Source organism: Vombatus ursinus, unplaced genomic scaffold (genome assembly GCF_900497805.2).
Source record: "Vombatus ursinus unplaced genomic scaffold, bare-nosed wombat genome assembly UNPS02014882.1, whole genome shotgun sequence".
NCBI lineage: Eukaryota > Metazoa > Chordata > Mammalia > Diprotodontia > Vombatidae > Vombatus > Vombatus ursinus.
Window position 1 is genome coordinate 622,918 of NW_020954660.1, and position 19,644 is coordinate 642,561.

The window sequence follows — 19,644 nt, forward strand, 5'->3', positions numbered from 1 at the left end:
CTTCCATATGGGGTGGATCAATCAGGGTGGGCGTCATTTCTTCTCCAAGAAATTGTAATGGCATTCCCCAATAGACAAATGGTCAAAGATAAACTGAATTGTTTTCAAAGGAAGATTTGCAGACTATAAATGAGCACATGAAAACATTTTCCAGATCACTAATAATAAGAGAAATGTAAATTCATCCAGGTTTTATCTCATGCCAATTGACAAAAATAACAGAAGATAAGATCAGTCATTGTTGGAGGGGCTATGGTAAGACAGGCACTTTTATGCACTGTTGGTGGACCTGTAAAGAGGTCTGATAGTTCTGCATTTCCATTTAGAACTATGTAAAAAAAAAAGTATGAAACTGTCCACATCCTTTGACCATTCCCACTTCTAGGAATAGACTCCAAGGAGCTCAAAGACAGAAACAAAGGTCCAATGAATCCCAAAATATTCATAACAACACTCCCTGGTAGCAAAGAACTATAAACATAGTAGGTGCCCATTAATTGGGGAATGGTCAAAAATACTCCATTATAGCATATCAACACAATGAAAGATTATTGTGCAATAAAAATTATCGATATAAATAATTCAGAGAAACATTAAAAGATTCATATGAACTGATGCAAAGTGAAATAAACAGAACTGAGAGAAAATATACATAAAGATTACAATGTAAATTAAAGATGACTAAATGTGATTGCAAAATAAATTAAAAATCACTAAAAAGACAATTAAATTCTGATTAATGGGGGGAAAATAAAGTCCCGAATAAGAAATAATAAAATACTCCCCCTCTCTCATAACAGAGAAGTGGTGGGGAGAGGGGCAGAAAATTGCATAGCTTGATGATTACTGTGTCTGCATTACACATTTTTGCTTAATTGTTTTTCTTTGTCCGAAGGAAGATCCCGCCATGTCCTAATACTCTTAAGGTCATTAATCCTGCTCTTTCTTCACTCTCCTCCCTTCCCAGTATTGACCCAATCAATCAATTACAACTCTATTCTCAAATCCCTTGCCTCCGTCCTATCATCACCTTGTCTTGCTAAACCCCAGCTCGGAATTACTCCCATCATCCACTTCTACTTGTCTGCTGCTAAACAGTGCTGGAGAAAATTTTTTTTCTAATACGAACCCGACCCTCACTTAAGCAAGGCAATCCTAGTCTTCCTTAATTGATGCTCTAGTACAATGGTGTCAGACTCAAAGAGAAACTCTTTTTTGTTTGGTTGTTTTAGTCATATCCAACTCTCTGTGACCCCATAGACCATAGCATGCCAATATGGTCCATGGAGTTTTCTTGGTAAAGATACTGGAGTAGTTTGTCATTTCCCTCTCCAGTGGATTGAGGCAATCAGAGGTTAAGTGACTTGTCCAGGGTCACATAGCCAGTAAGTGTCTGAAGCCAAACTTGACCTCAGGTCTTCCTGACTCCAAGCCTAGTACTCTATCCAATGAGTTGCCTCTTAAATAGAAACAGGAATCACTAAACTGTACATAAGGATCCCTGCGGGTCACGTATTGACTTAGAAAACCACATATTAATATTATTTATGTTCTATTGTATTTTTATTTATTTTGTTAAATATTATCCAATTACATTTTAATCTAATTTAGGTAACTCTTGGGAGCTTTTGACACCTCCTACCCCACAGTGATCATTCCAACATCTCTCTTCTCTTCAAGCCTCCCACACAACCTCCTTCCATCCTCCTCTCAGCTGAGGACTTTACTCCATACTTGCCCGAGAAAATAGAGATGATTCTCCATGAACTTCCTTTTCTTTCCTCTTCTATTTGTCACAATACCTTGACACAATCCCCCATTCTCTCCTCCTTTACTTCAGTCTCTGATGAAGAGATGGTTCTTCTCCTGGTCAAAGTCAACCTCTCTAATTATGCCCTTGATCCTATCTCCTCCCATCTTCTCCAGCTACAATCATCCCCTCTCTCAAATCTTCCATTTCTCCCAATCTGCTGGTTTCTTCTTTCCCAACTACACACATTTCAGGGTTTCCCTTATCCTTCAAAGACCTCCACCTGACTCTACCATCCCCTCAAACTATTGTCCTATACTTCTCCTCACTTTCACAATCAAATCTGAGGGAAAAGGCATTGCTTCCACTTTCTCTCCTCTGACTCACTTCTTATTGCCTTGGAATCTGGTTTCCAACTTCAATACTCAACTGACACTTCTTTATCTAAAGTTGCCAGTGATCTCTTTTTTATTTTTATTTATTTATTTATTTATTTTGGTTTGTTTTTTGTTTTTAGGCAATTGGGGTTAAGTGACTTGCCCAGGGTCACACAGCTAGTAAGTGTCAAGTGTTTGGTCCGAGGCCGGATTTTAACTCAGGTCTTCCTGACTTCACGGCCGGTGCTCTATCCACCGCACCACCTAGCTGCCCCCCAGTGATCTCTTAAAGGCCAAATCTGATGGCCTTTTCTCAGTCCTCATACTCTTTGGCCTCTCTTCAGACTTTGGCACTGCTGATCACTTCTCCTCAATACTCTCTTCTCTCTAGGTTTTCAAGACACTGGACTCTTCTGGTTCTCCTCCTACCTCTCTGACCACTCTTTCTCTGTCTCCTTTGCTGGATCTTCATCCATATCCCACCTTCTCACTGGTGGTGCTACCCAAGGCTCTGTCTCCAACTTTTTTTTCTTAGAATCATCCTCCTCCTCCTCCTCCTCTATCATCATTATCATCATCATCATCATCATCATCATCATCCTCCTCCATCATCATCATCATCATCATCATCTTCCATCATCATCATCATCATCATCATCATCATCCTCTTCCTCCTCCTCCTCCATCATCATCATCATCATTATCATCACCATCATCATCATCATCCTCCACCATCCATCATCAACTGTCTCAGAGGCCATCTAGTCCAATGCTGAATTTTACAGATGAGAAAGCAGGCCCAGAGAGGCATAGCAACTTGCCCAAAGTCATAGAGGTATACCTTATTCTACACCCAGCTGCCAAAATGATATCCCGATGGCACAGATCTGACTGCGTCACTCCTCTGCTTAAAAAGCTCTAATGACTCCCTATTGTATAACATACAAAGGCCCTGTTTGACACTGAAAACCCTTCACAACCTACCTTGCCATCCTTATTACATGTTACTCTTCTTCATGTAAGATCATAACTTTAGATCAGCTTCTAATGCCTTCTCCCCCATTTCCTTCTGTTTAGTTTGTATCTGTTCAGTATTTAATTATATTCACACACACATGTGTTGTCTTCTTGGTTAGAATGTAAGCTACTTAATCATTTGCATCTTTGTATCCCAGGCACTTACCCTAGTGCCTTACACATAGTAGGCATGTAATAAGTGTTTATTGACTGGTTGGTTGATTGATTGGATGGAGGGAGAAGGTGGAAATGACTGTGATGTATGAACAGAAGATATCCACAAAAGATATTTTTTAAAACAAATGCTGGGGGAAGGAGTGAGTTCCCCTCCTTGGAGATCACACAGAGGCTCAATGCCTATTCATTGGAGAGAAGATTCCTGCTCAGGTAGGAATCTGGAGGTGCCTCGTAAGCTCTGTGATTTGGGGCTTCTGTAAATTTCCAGTCTAGTGGTAGGAGAGGGGTGGGGGTGTGGGGGGAATGTCTGGACAGTGGATTAACCCTGGAGGGAGCTCCACGCCAATTTGCCCCTCCTCTCAAATCTTCCATGGTTGGGGTGTGGGTGGGGGACCAGCTGATACTGAAATCTTCGGATGCCTGGCCAATCCCCCCCACCCCCTAAGTCAGAGCAAGAGAACTGGCTTGAGGCAGCCCCAAAGCCCAGAAGAAGGGGGAGGGAGGGGGAGCATGGTTTGTGTCGAGGAGACTGGGGCCTCAGCCAACGTCAGCACAGGCCCGAGTCAAACAGCCTATTCTCTGAGCATGGCTAATCCCCGAGGAAACAGCAAGAAAGATGAGTGGGCAGCAACAGCTGGATGTGGCCAGGAGCACATCTGGCCTGGAACATGTGTTGTCTTCTGGTCCTCACCTCCCCTCTCCCCCTCCCTAGGGCTTGTAGGATTCCAGGCGGCTGCTAAGAGCATTGTCCTGGGGCTTGGGGCGGGGGGGAAGGAGCAGAAATGGGGGCTCTGTTGTTCCAAATTTCCAGTCTTGTGAATTGGCCCGGAGCCTGACCACCTAACTTCCTGTTTTCCCCCCAGCCGCCTCTCCCCCTCCCTGTGCTCAGGCCTGGAGCCGAGCCTGAGAAGGAAGGAGGAGCAGAGAAGCTGGCCCCGGGCTGGCCATCCTCTGCTTCCCCACCAGGGGCGGGGGTGAAGTCTGCAAACCTAATGAGGGGGAGAACCCATGTAGCCCCTGCATCTGCAGCCACCAGAGGCCCTGGGCTCATTCCTGCCTGGACACACCAAGAGAAGACAGCTCCAGAGGAGCTCCGCTGGCCCTCTCCCCCCGCCAGTACCCCCAGCCCCTGGTCACAGCCAGCAGACCTGATCGAGTGAGGAGTCCCAGCCTAGGCACACGGTAGGGAGGCATGGAGTGCAGGGAGCCGGGGGGGGGGGCTCAGGGACACTGGGGGAGGGAGCCTGAGGCCAATTACCCTTGGAAACAGGGTCCCCCAGCAGAAACAGGCTGGAGCCAGGACAGGCTGCTGGACTTTTGGGCTAGTAAGTGGAGGGCTTATCTGCAAGACCACGTTAACCCTCCTTTGTTGTCTGATTTGCCTCAGTCCTTTGCCCGCTCCGCTCATTCCCCTGCTCTCCTGAACAGCACAGTGGCAAGAGTGAGCACAGTGGATGAGGGTTCATGGGACTCTGCCATTTACCAGTTGGATGACCTTGGGCAAGCCACTTAAACCTCTCTCTCAGTCTTCGTTCATCCAAGCTGCTTTGACTGAATGCTTTCTAAGGTCCCTTGACCTGGGTTTGAGCCCTGCTTCTGCCAACTTGGTGGCATTCAACAAGCTATCTCCCCTCTATGGGTCACGGTTTTCTTTTCTGTCAAGCAAAAGGTTGAGTGAAATGATCCCTGGGATCCCCTCCTGCACAAAACTTCTCTGACCCCTCTGCCTCATCCCCAGTCCACCCTGCCTTTGATTCCCTCCTTGGCTAAAACCATGGGGTTTAACCTGCCTGGTTAGAGGTTGTTGGTGCCATTGCAGGTCACTATGGAAGATAGGTAGAGGTAGCTTTGTGCTATCCAGCAGGGTGACAGCCCCCCTGCCCCTTATCTTAGCTCAGTCGCCTCCTCAAGGTTCCTCTGACCCTGGGCTGGCTCCAGCTCCTCAGACACTCCCCACACCCACCCAGCCACTTAGCACCCTTGTCACCAGGGCTTAGCCCCCACCCCCACCCCCAATTCTGGAGCAAGGGCATTTTGACTTGCTTCTATTTGAGCTTCTAATGGGGGAGGGGTGGGGGAGGAGGAGGGAGGGAGGAATCTATGGAGCAGGAGGGAGGGCACCTTTGTACAAGCTTCACAAGTCCGGGATGCTGCACTTAACATATAGACCTAGTCACACTGACCGCACCCTTGGCACAACATATCTAGAGGATTAGCAGTTCTTGCAGACTCAACAGGAGTCTCTTCAAAGCTCCCCTAGATTCCAGGCTCCCAGGGATGCTAGGGGTGACTTGCCTGCAGAAGGACCTTCTGTAAGTGTTGGGTGACCACAGCTGGCTCAGTCACCAACTAGGTATGTGAGCCGATCTCGACTTCTCCTGTGAACAATGAGGGAGGTGGTGGGGGGGGCGTTGCCTAGAGTTTCCTCTAGCTCTGATGCTCCCTGTTCCAAGGTATCTTCCTTCTCTGACATTCTTTGTCCTAAGGTCCTTTACAGCTCTGCCATTCTGGACTCTAAAGTCCCTGTCAGCATGAATATTCTATGTTCTAAGATCTCTTCAAGCTCTGACTTTTAGTCTTCAAATTCTCACATTCTAAGTTCTAAGGTCCCTTCCAACATTGACATTTTTGTTCAAAGGTCCCTCTATGTTTTAAAGTCTCTACCAACTCAGACTTTTCGTGTTCTGAGGTCCATCCTAGCTCTAACATTCTACGTTCTAAGGACCCTCCCAGTTTTGACATTTTAAGTTCTAAGGTACTTTCCAGCTCTAGTATTTGATATTCAGAGATCCCTCTCAGCTCTAATGTTTTACATTCTGAAGTGTCTTCTAGCTCTCATATTCTTGGTTCTAAGGTCCTTTCCAGATCTGACATTTGATCTTCTAAAATCCTTTCTGGGCTGACAGTCTTTAATCTTTCCTCAGCAACCTGGAAGAGAGAGAGAGAGAGAGAGAGAGAGAGACAGACAGACAGACAGACAGACAGACAGACAGACAGAGAGACAGAGAGAGAGACAGAGGGACAGAGACAGAAACAGAGAGACAGAGACAAAGAGAGACAGAGAGAGAGAGAGAACGAGAGGGAGAGAGAGAGAGAGAGAGAGAGAGAGAGAGAGAGAAACAGCAGTGACCCCTGAAATCTTCTCTCTTCATTTGGAAAACTCATTCAGGATTAGCAAACCTCCTTGCTTTCCCTGGTTCTCTATCCTGACCTCTCTGGGATCTGGCTAGTTTCTCCTCTGCAGTTTACTAGCTAACAGACTGTGCTTATATTTGCTGCGATCCTCGGGGGCTCACTTTCCTCCTTTACATAATGCGGACCGTAATACCTGCATGCCACTGACCTCAAGGGATCATTGTGAGAGAAGCTCTTTGTGAAGTTTGAAAAAGCACTAGACAAAACTGGTGTCGTTATCCAATCTTTGTTAAGGACACCTCCTTCTGAGATTAGACCCCTTCCTCAGAAATGTGTGGTGCCCCCGCCCCAGCCCTTCCCCCGAAAGTTTTAACCTCCTGACCAGGGCTTTCAAGGACCTCCCTAATTAGGCTACAATCCTCTCTTATTCCTGTTTTTCCAGGAGCCCAGGTCATGGCCGGTCCCTTCCATCCAAGAAAGGCTCACGTCCAAGGTTGGGGCTACGCTGTCTTGGGAAGCCCTAACTTGGCTTTTGTCCCAGATCTGCCCCGAGGTGGATTTCACAGAATGTCAGAGCTGGAAGGGAATTTAGAATAAAGGAAGAGCTGGGAGGCAGCTGAGAACATAGAATGTCAGTTAGAAGAGAGCTTAGAACACAGCACATTAGAATAAGAAGGATTCTTACAACATGAATGAATGAATGAAATCAAAAGCATTTATTAAGTTCTTACTATGTGCCATGCAGTGTGCTAGGCACTGGGGTTACAAATACAAAAGCAAAGACAGTCCTTGCCCACAAAAAGCTTCACACACAGGGAAGTGGTAACCACGGAGGGCCACTTTGGTTAGGGAAGTCACAACAATGGTAAGTCCACAGGTGAGTAAGTAGGTTGACACATCCCAACCAGGCACAGTAGAAGAACTGGTTCATGGTTTGGAGTTTGTGTCCTGGTTATAGAATTGGAGGGGAGAATGTGGGAAGGGAAGGGAAGGAAGCTGCCTTGAGTAGGTGGGTGGGAAGGTTGTGGGGCAGCTAGGTGGCGCTGCAGCGAATAGAGCTTCAGCTCTGGAGTCAGGAAAACCTGAGTTCAAGTCTGACCTCAGACACTTACTAGCTGTGTGATCCTGGGTGGGTCATTTCACCTTGTTTGCCTCAGTTTCTTCATCTTTAAAATGAGCTAGAGAAGAAAATGGTTTGCTTTCCTCACAACGACTTTGGAGGGAAATAGCAACAGTAGGATCATCCCCATTTTACAGATGATGAAAGGGACTTGCCCAAGAAAACATTGGTAATAGATGCCCAAGGTGGGATTTGAATATGGTTTCCTGACTTTAAGCCCAGTACTCAACCCAACTCTGCTTCTAGAACATTGACTCCTTCTGGTCCTTCCAAATTGACCTCATTTCTGATGCTCAGGGCTGATCCCAAAAGGGTCAGGTTTTCTGTTTTGCTCATGCTTGCACTCTAGTGTTAAATTCAGGGGAAATATGAAGAAAATTAGATATGGCTCTTGCCTAGGATTCCTCAAATATTGTCCATAGCTCCTGTATGCACTCAATCCATAATATGAGTATTGGGTGTGAGGCTGCCTTTATTTCCCTCACCACAGAAAATGCATGAGGTACAAAGGACTTAGCAGAGCCTGTACCTAATAGACTCCCCTTAAAAGTAAAGGCACTTGGGTGGGCTGCTAACAAGCACTCCCCATTCACCCTCTGTCTGCACTGTCCAAGCAATTGATAGTATTATTACTGAGAGTCAGAAAGGTCCAGACTTTGTGGATTTCATGACATGGCTTTGGCCCTTCTGCTGGGGTGATCTTCTTTCTCCAAGTACTTTGGTGAAGAAATTTTCTTCTTCTAGGAGGCTGGTCCCTGACTCTCAAACTTAAGAACTCAATCACTTGGAAACTCTACAACTTGGGAACTCTGGAACACAGGCTCACTAACAAGGTAAAAACCCCATGTTTGGGAGTATCCACCCTCAGGATTACTGGTGTCTGACCTGTGCTCAGAAAAAGAAAGAGAAAGGCAGAAGGTAGCTAGAAACTTGAGGTCCCCTCTCAGACTCACTTAGTCAAGTACCCGTCACTTGTCACTTGCCACGTGCTTCTCCTGCAAGTCATCATTTTCTGTTCCTGGGCAGAAGAAAGAGAAATCCCTTCCTCCCTTATTCCACTGTATTCTGACTTGGAGGTCCAAGGGAGAGAAAATGAGCAAAAAAAAGGCTGAATCTAACATAAAATGTTGTTGTTATTGTTCAGTCAATGTCTGACTCTTTGTGACCTCCATCTTTGGGGTTTTCTTGGAAAAGATACCCCTCTTGGAAAAGAGTAGTTTGCCATTGCCTTCTCTTAATCATTTTACAGATGAGGAACTGAGGCAAACAGGGTTAAGTGACTTTCCCAGCGTCATACAGTTAGCAATGTCTGAGTCTGGATTTGAACTCATGAAGATGCCTTCCCAATTCTAAGCCCAGAAATCTGCCCATGGCATCACCTAGCTGCCAATAATATAAAATGTATATGGATAAATGCAAAGTCTTACACTGGGTTCAAAAAATCAATTTCACAAGTTAGTGGATCAGACAACACTAAATTCCAAGGAAATCTGAATAAAGCCCAATATGGCTCGTATCTAGAATTTCTGAAATGTGAGTAAGAGGGTTCCCAACTCCTGCAGAGTAATCTACATATAGGTGCCAGATACAAGGCAGCCTTTCTTTTACCCATCACAGAAAATGCACAAAATCCAAAAAACTTACCCAAGTTCATGATCAAATCCAGTAGCATAAAATTCTCAAATAGTCTATTGGATGCCCTCAGGAAGGTAAAGTCCTTTGGCAGACTTCTGAATAATCCCCATTTGCCTGCACCATCCAATATCTGGAGGCTGACTCATTTTGAGTCAACACTATGATGTAGCTGCCAAAAAAGCTAATGTGAATTTAAGCTGCATTAAGAGGGACATAGCTTTCAGGAACAAGGAGGTGATAGTCACACAGTATTGTGCCCTGGTCAGAAAACATCTGAATTACTGTGCTCAGTTCTGGATGTCATGTTTTAAAAAGGATATTGATAAAGCATAAACCATTCAGAGGAGGGCAACCAAAATGGTGAAAGGTGTTAAGTCCCTAGGAGGATGAATCAAAGGAACTGTCAATATTTTGCCTGGAGAAGATAAGGCTGGATGTGGGGATGTGAGAGTTGTTATGTTTGGGATAGCAAATCTGTCTGATCTGAGAGGGCAGACCCAGAAACCATGGGAGGAAGTTACCAAGAGGCAAATTTATGTCATGTGAAACTTTCTAATGATTCAAGCTGTCCAAAAGTGGAATGAGTTGCCTCAAGGGACAGTGAATTTCCCCTCATTGGGAGTCTTCAAGCAAAGGCTGGATGACCATTTGTAGGGTATTTTATAGAGAGGATTCTTTTCTGGGTTGGACTGCATGGCCACTTTGAAGGGGCCCTTCAAACTGAAACTCCCTGATTTTGTTGATATGGGGAGGGGGGTCTAGAATATAAAATGAGAACCAGAACATTATAACTGGAAAAAAAAATCTTTGAATACAGAATATGGAGCTAAAAGAGGTCATTGAGTGGATAGAGAACTGGCCCTGGATTCAGGAGGACCTGAGTTCAAATCCGGCCTCAGACACATAACACTTACTAGCTGTGTGACCCTGGGCAAGTCACTTAACCCCATTGCCTAACCAAAACAAAACAAAACAAAACAAAACAAAAAAAGAGGTCATTGAGTTCAATTCTGTTATTTTCTAGCTATGAAATGGACATTGAGGCCCAGAGGAAAGTGACTGGTCCAACTGAGGTCCTCCAGGTAGCACAGTGGCAAAGTTGGGATTGGAACCCAGTGTAGAGCAGGCTTTCAGAATCCCAGCTGTCTTCACCATTTTCGCTCCCTTGCCCCAACCATTTCCCTTCTCAGGAACTCTGTTTCCCAGCCTAAGCCTGGAGCTACTGGGGTGAAAAGACAGGGAGGGCAGGGGTGGGGAACCAATCTGGATCTCCAGTGGACCCAATCCTAAAGTACCACTTCTTCTCATCTGCAGAGCCGAGCGGACCCAGAGTCAGGCAGGCAGGTCATGGAGGGCTCAGGAGAGAGGCTGGTCCTCAATGTGGGGGGCGTGCGCTATGAGACATACCACAGCACTCTGCGGGCCTTCCCTGGCACACGGCTCTACCAGCTGACGGAGCCCCCCATGGGTGGCACCCTGGCCCGAGAGGTCTTCTTTGACCGCAGCCCCCACCTCTTTGGCTACATACTGGGCTACTACCGAACACACCAGCTGCACTGCCCCCCAGACATATGCCGGGCAGTGCTAGAAGAAGAGCTGGCCTTCTGGGGGCTGGCGGATGCCCCTTTGGCCCCCTGTTGTTGGCTGAAGCTCAGTGGTGGTGACGGAAGGGCTGAGGACTTCCACGCCTGGGAGGAGAGTGAGCTGGGTGAAGAACAAGGCCTGCTGGGACCCATTGAGAGTCCCAACTCCACCAGGGCCCAGGGAACCTGGAAACCATGGCTGTGGACTCTACTCAACCAGCCCTGCTCCTCCCTAGCAGGCAAGGTAACAGTCTTGGCCCCACAGACAAGCTCTGTACCCTCCCCTCCCCTCCTGCCCCCTGCTCCGAGGGCCGTCCCTGGGGCCTTGGGCTCAGTCCTCATTCACCAAACATCATTCCTTTCTGGAATGCGTATGATATCATGCCATTTAGGGTCAGCCTATGCTCTAAGATCCCTCCCTGCTCTGCCATCCTGGGCTCCCAGTTCCACCAGTCTCAGTTCCAAGGTGCTTCCCGGTTCTGCCACCCTTTGCTCTAAGGGCCCTCCCAGCTCTAATGTTCTCTACTCTCTCTCTCCTGATGACCTTTCCAGCTGTACCATTCTGTCCTTATGCTCTGATATGCTACAATTCTCTGCTGCATTCTTTCCCTCACTTTCTAGTGCAAACTGGGCCCGGCCCCAGGTGCTGAAGCAGCCCTTAAGTAAAGAAGCCAAGCGAGCCAGGTAGAGTGTGTCTGGGAAGGCTTCACCAAGGCTGGAGCTTTCCCAGCAGGGGCTTGGGGCCCCTGGGAGGGGGGCTCGGGGCAGTGCTGCCTGGGAGGTGCCTGACAGGTTTTTTCACCTCCCACAGTGTGCTGCCCTCCTCTCCATGCTTTTCCTCCTGGGTGTTCTGGTCATCTTCTTCCAAGAAACCTCAGTGCAGCTGGACTACTTCACGTCCAACTTCCGGCCGCTGGAACCCTGGGATGGTGAGAAGGAGGGTCTGCCCCCACCTCAGGCCCCAAGCCCAGGCCTAGTGTACCAGCGGGCCCCCCACCTTCTCTACTTGGAACTACTGTGTGTGCTGTGGTTCGGGGCCGAGCTGCTAGCTCGAAGCATCTCTTGTCCCAACAAGGTCAAATTCCTGCGCAGCCCCATGACCCTGGTTGACCTGGCATCCCTCTTCCCTGTGCTGGTGGAGCTGGCTGTGGGCCGGCGGGCTGAGCGCCACCCCCGCCTGTGCTTGGTGCTGGGGGCTCTGCGGGTACTCTATGTGCTTAAGCTGGGCCGCCTCTTGGGGCTGGTGGAGAAGCCATTGGCCCTGCGGGTGCTGGCTCACACACTGCGCTCCTCCTGGCGGGAGGCAGGCCTTCTGCTCCTACTCTGGGCTGGAGAGATCTTGCTGTTCGGCTCCCTCTTCCTGTACGGGGAGCTTCTGGGCACCGGACATGGCCAGGGCCAGAGTGAGGTGCACTTTGCTGACATCCTCACCTGCTTCTGGTGGACGGTGATCACCCTCACCACTGTGGGCTATGGGGACATCTACCCCATGTCTGCCTTGGGTCAGGTCACAGCTGCCATCACAGCCATGGCAGGCATGCTGACCAGTGTCCTTTTGGTGCCCATCCTCCTGGTCCGCTTTCAGAGGTGCTATGCTGTCGCTCTGGCCCGTCAGAAGCTGAGGCCCAGTGGGACCCTGTGATGGGACAGGCCCCAGGCCCCTCGGGGAGGTGGGATGGGACCCCAGGTGCCTGCCCTGACTATCTCTGTACACCAGGGAAAGCCTAACAGGAAGGCCACCCGCCCTCCTGTCCCTGCCCACCCAACTCCATGCCCAACATCACCAGGTGATCCCTTACCCTTCTCCTGCTTCATAAAACAGTCTTACAGTTACATCATGGCCCAAGACAGTCAGGGTCAGGTTCAGGCCCACAGTGGCATTGCTAGGGCTTTTTGGAGCGGTAGGTGGGTGTCAATAGCTTGGAGTCACTTGCCCTCTGTCCCCACACCACCTCATAGTCATAGATTGAGGGCAGGAAGAGATCTTAGAGACCATCGAGTCCACCCCCCTCATTCTGCAGATGAGAAAACTAAGACAGCCAGAGGTAAAGTGACTCACCCAGGGTCACCCAGCCCATATGTGCCAGAAGTAGAATTCGAACCTGGGTCCTTCTGACTCCAAGTGCATTACCCTAAGCTGCCTTCATCTCCTGAAAAGGTAGGAATGGATAGTGGATGGACCTTCATGGCTCTATGCCCCTTAGCCCCTTATTCTCACCCCACCACCCAGGTCCTCATCTATAGATGAGGAGAAGCTCATCAACTACATGGTCTTGGCGCTGGTGATGGAAGAATTGGAGAAGGTGCAATTCCCCAACATGGACACTAGGTGTCAGTGGTAACACTCTAAGGTGGTGGGGGGACTGGAGACATTCACAGAGTAAGATCATAGGATTTAGAGCTTGAAGGACCCTTAGAAATGACCTAGTCTGACCCCCTCATTCTAAAGAGGAAGAAACTGAGGCCCAGGGAAGGCCTTGCCCAAGGTCACAGAGCAAAATAAGCTAGGATTTGAACTCAGGTCCTTTAGTTCCAAATCCAGTGCTCTTACCAGTGCCCCCATCTCTCCATTGGACATTCTGGCAGACTCCCAGCAATTTCTCCAGCACCCCTGTCCCTTTCCCATAATCCTCCAGGGGACTAAAAGGCCCCATATATTATTGCTTATGTAGCAGCCTTGTGCTTCCCAGGAAGGGGAATGAGCTTTTGTAAGCAGACAAATTGTTATCATTAGCCCTTCCAGTGTCTCTATTAATATTTGTCTCCCCATTTGACAGATAAGGAAACTGAGGCTCAGAGAGGTCTCACTTCCAATCCGTTCTCTCATGTGCTCCTCACTGTGAAGAAGGTAGGGCAGGAGCTAGCCCCATTTAACAGATGCTGAAATTGAGGCCCAGAGAGGGTAAGCAACTCACTCAAAGTCAAATGAGAGAGTGTGAGAGCCAGGATTAGGCTTCAGGTCTCCTGACTCCCAAGCCCAGGGCTCCTTCCCCTCTATCAGACCGCTATCAACTTGTCAGGTCAACAACAATGCTGACCCTCTTCAGTCTATTGGCTAGGGCCTAGGTGATTAGAGGCTACAGGCTGGGTGGATCCTTAACTAGACAGGATGGAGAGCTGTCTACACAGGTCAGAAAAGAACAAAAGCTGTGGAAGCTTTGAAATCATCAACTCTAGTCCTCCCATTTTTATAGCTGGGAAAACCAAAGCCCAGAGAAGGAAACAGTTCTCCAATGGTATATATGTACAACAAATCTGTGCAAAAAGACAGCTTGACTCAGTCACATGATCTAGAGCTGAAAGGGGCCTCAGAAAGAGTCTAATTCTTACTCTACAGAACCAGGAATCACGCTCCTTTGGCCAATGTCATCTCTGACAATAGCCAAGTCACAATTCAAACCCAGATGTGCTCACTCTGAATGCAGTGCTCTTCCCACTATATTTAACCCCCTTCATGCCCTCTTCACAGTGTCCTCCACTCCCTAGACTCCATTGCCCAAACCAGCTCTAAGGCCTGGCCTGCTGGGGTCAACCTTCCTGGGCACTCAATCCCCAGCCCTCTTCTGATATTGACTGGGATGCAATCTTACTGCATCACTCAACTACTTAAAGAACATTCTGTAGCTCCCTATTACCTTGGCTCAAACCACCAACTTCTCAGCTTGGTATTCAAAACCTTTCATGATCTGGCTCCAGCCTACCTCTCCAGCCTAATTGCACATTACTGTCCTTCACACACTCTATGAGCCAATCAAACTACCTTATTTGCTGTTCTCCAAACTCAACATTCCCTCTCTGGCTTTTGCAGAGGCTGGAGTTCACTCTGCCTACTTGCTGTCCATCCTGTGGGAAGCCCTTCCTATTCCCCCATAGTTATCTGTGTTCCCTTTTACCATTTGAAATTATTATGTATATGCTTATCTCTGCATGTTGTACCCCCCCCAAGGAGAATGTAATGTAAGCTCCCTGAGGGCACTATTTCCTTTCTGTCTTTGTATACTCAGCATCTAGTACAGTGCCTTAAATAAATGCTTATTTGAATTGGATCAGATTGGATTGGATGGAGATGGGGGAAGGGTCATGATCATCAGCAGTGGAGGGCAGCAACCTTGGGGAACCCCAGATCCGAGTGCCTGAGGTCATGAGATAGAGTTCTGCTTCTGTCTCTTGTCATCTGCTTCCCACAATACCAACCAATGGAAAATCCCTCCAATGTGTCTACCCCAACCAAGGAGGTCTAGTTTCCTGTGATCCATTCTTTCTTGCATCGGGTGAGGAACGGGAGGAAGTGTCACAGATGGAAAGACTGAGGTCCAGGGAAGAGAAGTAATTGCTGAGGGTCACACAGCAAGTTGGTAGCAGAGCTGGGATTTGACTCACCATACCACCAGCAACTCTCAGTTTCCCGCCTGGGTTCTGTTATCTACATTAGGCTATTCTCAACCTGGATTATCTATAACCTTGATTCAGAAAATCACCAAATTTCCTCATTGGGAGGAACTTCAGAAGTCATTTAGTCCAACTCATATCTTCTGCAACAGGGCTTCTTAATTTTTGTGTCACAGATCCCTTTAGCAGTATAGTGAAACTTATGCAGCTCTTCTCAGAAGAATGTTTTTAAATGCAGAAATAAAATAAATAGGATTACAAAGGAAATGAGTTAGTTAGAAATGAAGTTATAATATTAAAAATTCCACTTTTAAAAACCCTACCCCAAATTTCTCCATAGACCTCCTGAGGGTCTGTGGATCCCAGTTTAAGAGCTCCTACTCTGCAACACATCCAAATGGTCAAACAGCTTTTTCTAGAGGATCTCCAATGAAGGGGAGCTCACTATCTCTTGAGGCAGCTCATTCTACTTTTAGACAGCTTTAACTGTTTTAGGAAATTTTTCCTGAAATCAAAGCCTAAAATTGTCTTTTTCTAACTTCTCTCCACTGTTCCTGGTTTTGACCTCTGGGCCCAAACAGAACAAGTCTAATCTTTTTTTTCATCTGACAGTCTTTCAAGTACTATCATGTATCCCTTGAGTATTTTTCTCTCTCCAAACATTCCCACTATCCTCAATTGATCTGTATATGATCTTCCTCTGGATAACCTCTAGTTTATCAATATCCTTTCTTCCTCAAATGTGGTTCCCAGAACGGAGCACAGTACTCAAGAAGTGGTCTGATCAGGTCAGAGTAATAGGAATATCTCCCTAGTACTGCACCTCCCTAGTACTGCGCACCATGCTTCTCTTAATGCAGTCCAGCTTCCCATTAGATTGATTTGACTGCCAAATTACATGGTTGACTCATATCGAGTTTGCAGTTCATAAAAACCCCATATCTTTTCCAGATGAGTTGCTACATAGTCTTGCCTTTCCCATTTTGTTCCAAGGTAGCTCTTTTGAACCACGATGTTCTTGAGAAACTTCTTCTGGGCCTGTGAGGGGTGAGGGTACTTTATCTATTTTATGTCCTATAGGCAGATAGGTTCAGAAGTGAGAGAGTCTGGCCTCCAATGAGAAGGGGCTAGGCTTCCTAATTGTACACTCTTTGGTTCATTAAATCCCTACCCTGATGTTCCAAGGGATGATATACTTATTGCTTAGGTCATGGCTCATGTCTAAGGTTTCCCCAAAAAAAGGAGGGGAGTAAAAAAAGTGCTCAATGTACAATATGAATCAAGCATGAGAGGTAATTTCTTCCTATACACAAAAGAAATGTTAATATTAATATATTTATAATGTTAATATGAATATATAAAAAAATAGGACACTCACAAGCATGTATTTGACAAAAACAAACTTAAAACAGAATTCAGTAACTTTTAATGACTGTTACAATTGGCTGGGAAGCTAAAACTTAAACCTCATCAAAACATAAAACAGTTTGCAGCACTGCTAATTAGCCATTTTATATTTCACCTTGTCTCTGTACTGTCCAAATGCTGTCCTAGTACGCATCCAGTGGTAAAATGGTCAAGCTTAGGCCAATTCTCTTGTGGGTGGACATCTTTTATAAGACTGTTACAGTAGTTGTCAGGAGACTCAGAATCTCTGTACCTCTTGAACTCAAAAAGTCACCTTCTCAGGATAGATATTCATTTGGTTAAGATCAAGGGAGAATAAATACAAACAGACAAAAACAAAAACCCAGGGTCAGGATTGTCTAGGTAGGACATGTGATTTAGATGCCATGTGATCATGGCCACATGGAGGCTGGGTTGAGGTGGGAAGGTGTCAAATTGCCTTCCCCCTCCCCCCCCATTCCCTTTCAGGAAATAGCTCCAAACAGTCCTGACCCTATTTGTAGCCATAAAGGAAGAGAGAGGGTAAAGTGACAATATCTCCCTTTTATAATTCATTGTGTCATCAGCTCTTCCAACTCCGCAGGCAATAAGGAGACTGTTTGTCATCTCAAAATACAAACTTGTTAGGCCAAAGTTACATATGCCTGGAAGCAGGCCCTGAAGCTCCCATGTGATCACTGGAACCATGACTGGCACCTCTGAGCATGCTCTACGGCCAATTCAACCTTGTTATACTTTCATAGGATTCTAGATTAAGGGCTTTAAGAGACCTCCAAGACCATTTTGTCTAGCCCCTTCATTTTACATTGAGACCCATAGAATTAAAGTGACTTGTCCAAGGTCACACATAGGATCATAGATCCTAACAGCAGAAAGGGACCTCATAGGCTAGTCCAAGCTCTTCATTTTATTGATGAGGGAACTGATTTACATTTAACCTAAATAGATTTCATCTTATTTGATTCTTACCATCTGGCCCATCAAGAATTTTTTGGAACTTGTGTCGTCCAATGTGTGAGTTATCCCTCTCAGCTTTGTATCATCTGAAAGTATGATGGCCCTTTATTGATAAAAAAGTTAGATACCACAGGACCAAGCACAAATTCCTAGGACATCCCACTAGAGACCTCTTTCTGTCAAATCACTAATGACCACACTTTGGATCTGGCCATTTGCCCAGTTTTGAATTGATCAAACTGTACTCTTCTTTACATCTCTCTTATCTTTTCCTCAAGATTCACAAGAGAGACTTTATCTACTGTTTCACGGAAGTGGCAAAACAAATTGAGGTCTATGAATGTAAAAGAATATTACTGTGCTGTAAGCAATGCTGAATGCAAAGGATTCAGAGAAGCCAAGAAAGATAGAGAATGAAAACAACTGATGCAGAGTGAGATCAAAGGAAACAGAAACAGGAAGGAAGACTATGAAAATTAAAATGGATTCAGTTGGCCCTGGTGGTGAATTGAGAAAATACACTTCTTTCTTTTTTTTGCAGAGGTGGGAAACTAGGTGTATAGAATAGCACATACACTGTCAGACATAGTGTTGGCAAGTTTTGGCGAATTATTCTTTTTCTCTTTCTTTTTTCTTTGTTACAAGAGTTGTCTTTCTTTGGAGGAGGGTGGAGAGGGGTACATTTGGAAATGAAGGTGATGTAAAAAACAAATGATACTGACAGGAAATGGGGCTGAACTTTTGATTTTGTTGACACAGAGAATGCTTGGGTGAGGAAATTTTTCAATGCAGGTTGGCACCTTCCCTGCAACTTAGAGTACCAAAGATTGCCTTGAGCACAGAGAGGTTAAGTAACTGGTTCAAGGTCACACAGATAGTATGTGGCAGAGTTTCTGGTTTCCAGAGCAAGTTATTTACCCACTATGCCATGCTGTTGATTCACCATTTTAAAATACAAGTTTAATTTTTAAATTTTTTTAATTAATTTATTTTGAATTATCAACAATCACTTCCATAAGCTTCTGAGCTTCAAATTTTTCTCCCTCTCCCTCCCCACTTCTCCCATGCCCAAGACAGCATGCAATCTGATATAGGCTATACATATACATTACTATTAAACATATTTTCACATTAGTGATGTTGTAAATAAGAATTAGAGCCAATAGGAGGAACCACCAGAAAGAGGAAACAAAATACAAGTTTAATTTTTAAAAGAGACCACTGCAAACAAAAAGTTCCCATTTGAGTTTTGCTATGGAATATGAGCATTAACATTGAATAGATATTTAATTAAAGACATATCTATGTATCCATCTTATGGATATCCATATATCCACATATGTGCATATATGCCCATACACCATGTATGTATCTATAAATATTTGTGTATATATGTCCATATATGTGTGTATAAATGTCCAAGGCAATGGATTTTATCATTAGCTTCTTGGATTTTTTTCTCCTGCGAATTTCTGGAATCCCCACCTGCAATGTTTCCTATATTACAGGAAGTTTAGTAAACATATGGAGACAATATCTTCCCTCCTTTTTCCTATTGATCACTATCTTCTCCTGGATCCTCTCTCCACTCTAAGTTTTCATGATACTGCTCTCTCTTGGTTCTCCTCCTTCATGACTGACTGCTCCTTTTCAGTCTCCTCGGCTCGCCTTCAGTCTAGGTCATGCCCACTAACCATGAGTGTCCCTCAAGGCTCTCTCCTAGTCTCTCTTCTCCCTTTATGCTATCTCTCTCAGTGATCTCATCAGCTCTCATTGGTTCAGCTATCATCTCTATACAGATGACTGCAAGATCTATACATCCAGCCCTAACTTTTCTCCTGACTTCCAGTCTTGTATCATCAATGGCCAATTGGATATCTTGAACTGGATGTCCCATAGGAAATCCCACACTCAACATGTCCTAAACAGAATTCATTATCTTTCTCCCTAAACCTTCTTGTCTCCCAAACTTCCCTGTTATCATTGAATGTACTATCATCTTCTCAGTTACCAAGATTCAAAACCTTGGGGTTATCCTCAATGTCACATATCCAATATGTTGCCAAGTTTCCTTTTTCCCCTAACTTCACTATATTT

At 45.8% G+C, this 19,644-nt stretch overlaps 1 protein-coding gene across 1 annotated transcript; it reads left to right on the plus strand.

The window, feature by feature from the left end:
- The first annotated feature begins 4,244 nt into the window (after nucleotides 1-4,244).
- On the plus strand, nucleotides 4,245-13,226 carry LOC114028441 (potassium voltage-gated channel subfamily C member 1-like). Its single transcript, XM_027842680.1, has 4 exons — nucleotides 4,245-4,503; nucleotides 8,321-8,409; nucleotides 10,526-11,038; nucleotides 11,606-13,226. The coding sequence occupies exons 3-4, from the start codon at nucleotides 10,559-10,561 to the stop codon at nucleotides 12,434-12,436; spliced, it is 1,311 nt and encodes a 436-aa protein (XP_027698481.1). The 5' UTR covers nucleotides 4,245-4,503; nucleotides 8,321-8,409; nucleotides 10,526-10,558; the 3' UTR covers nucleotides 12,437-13,226.
- Nucleotides 13,227-19,644: the final 6,418 nt, after the last annotated feature.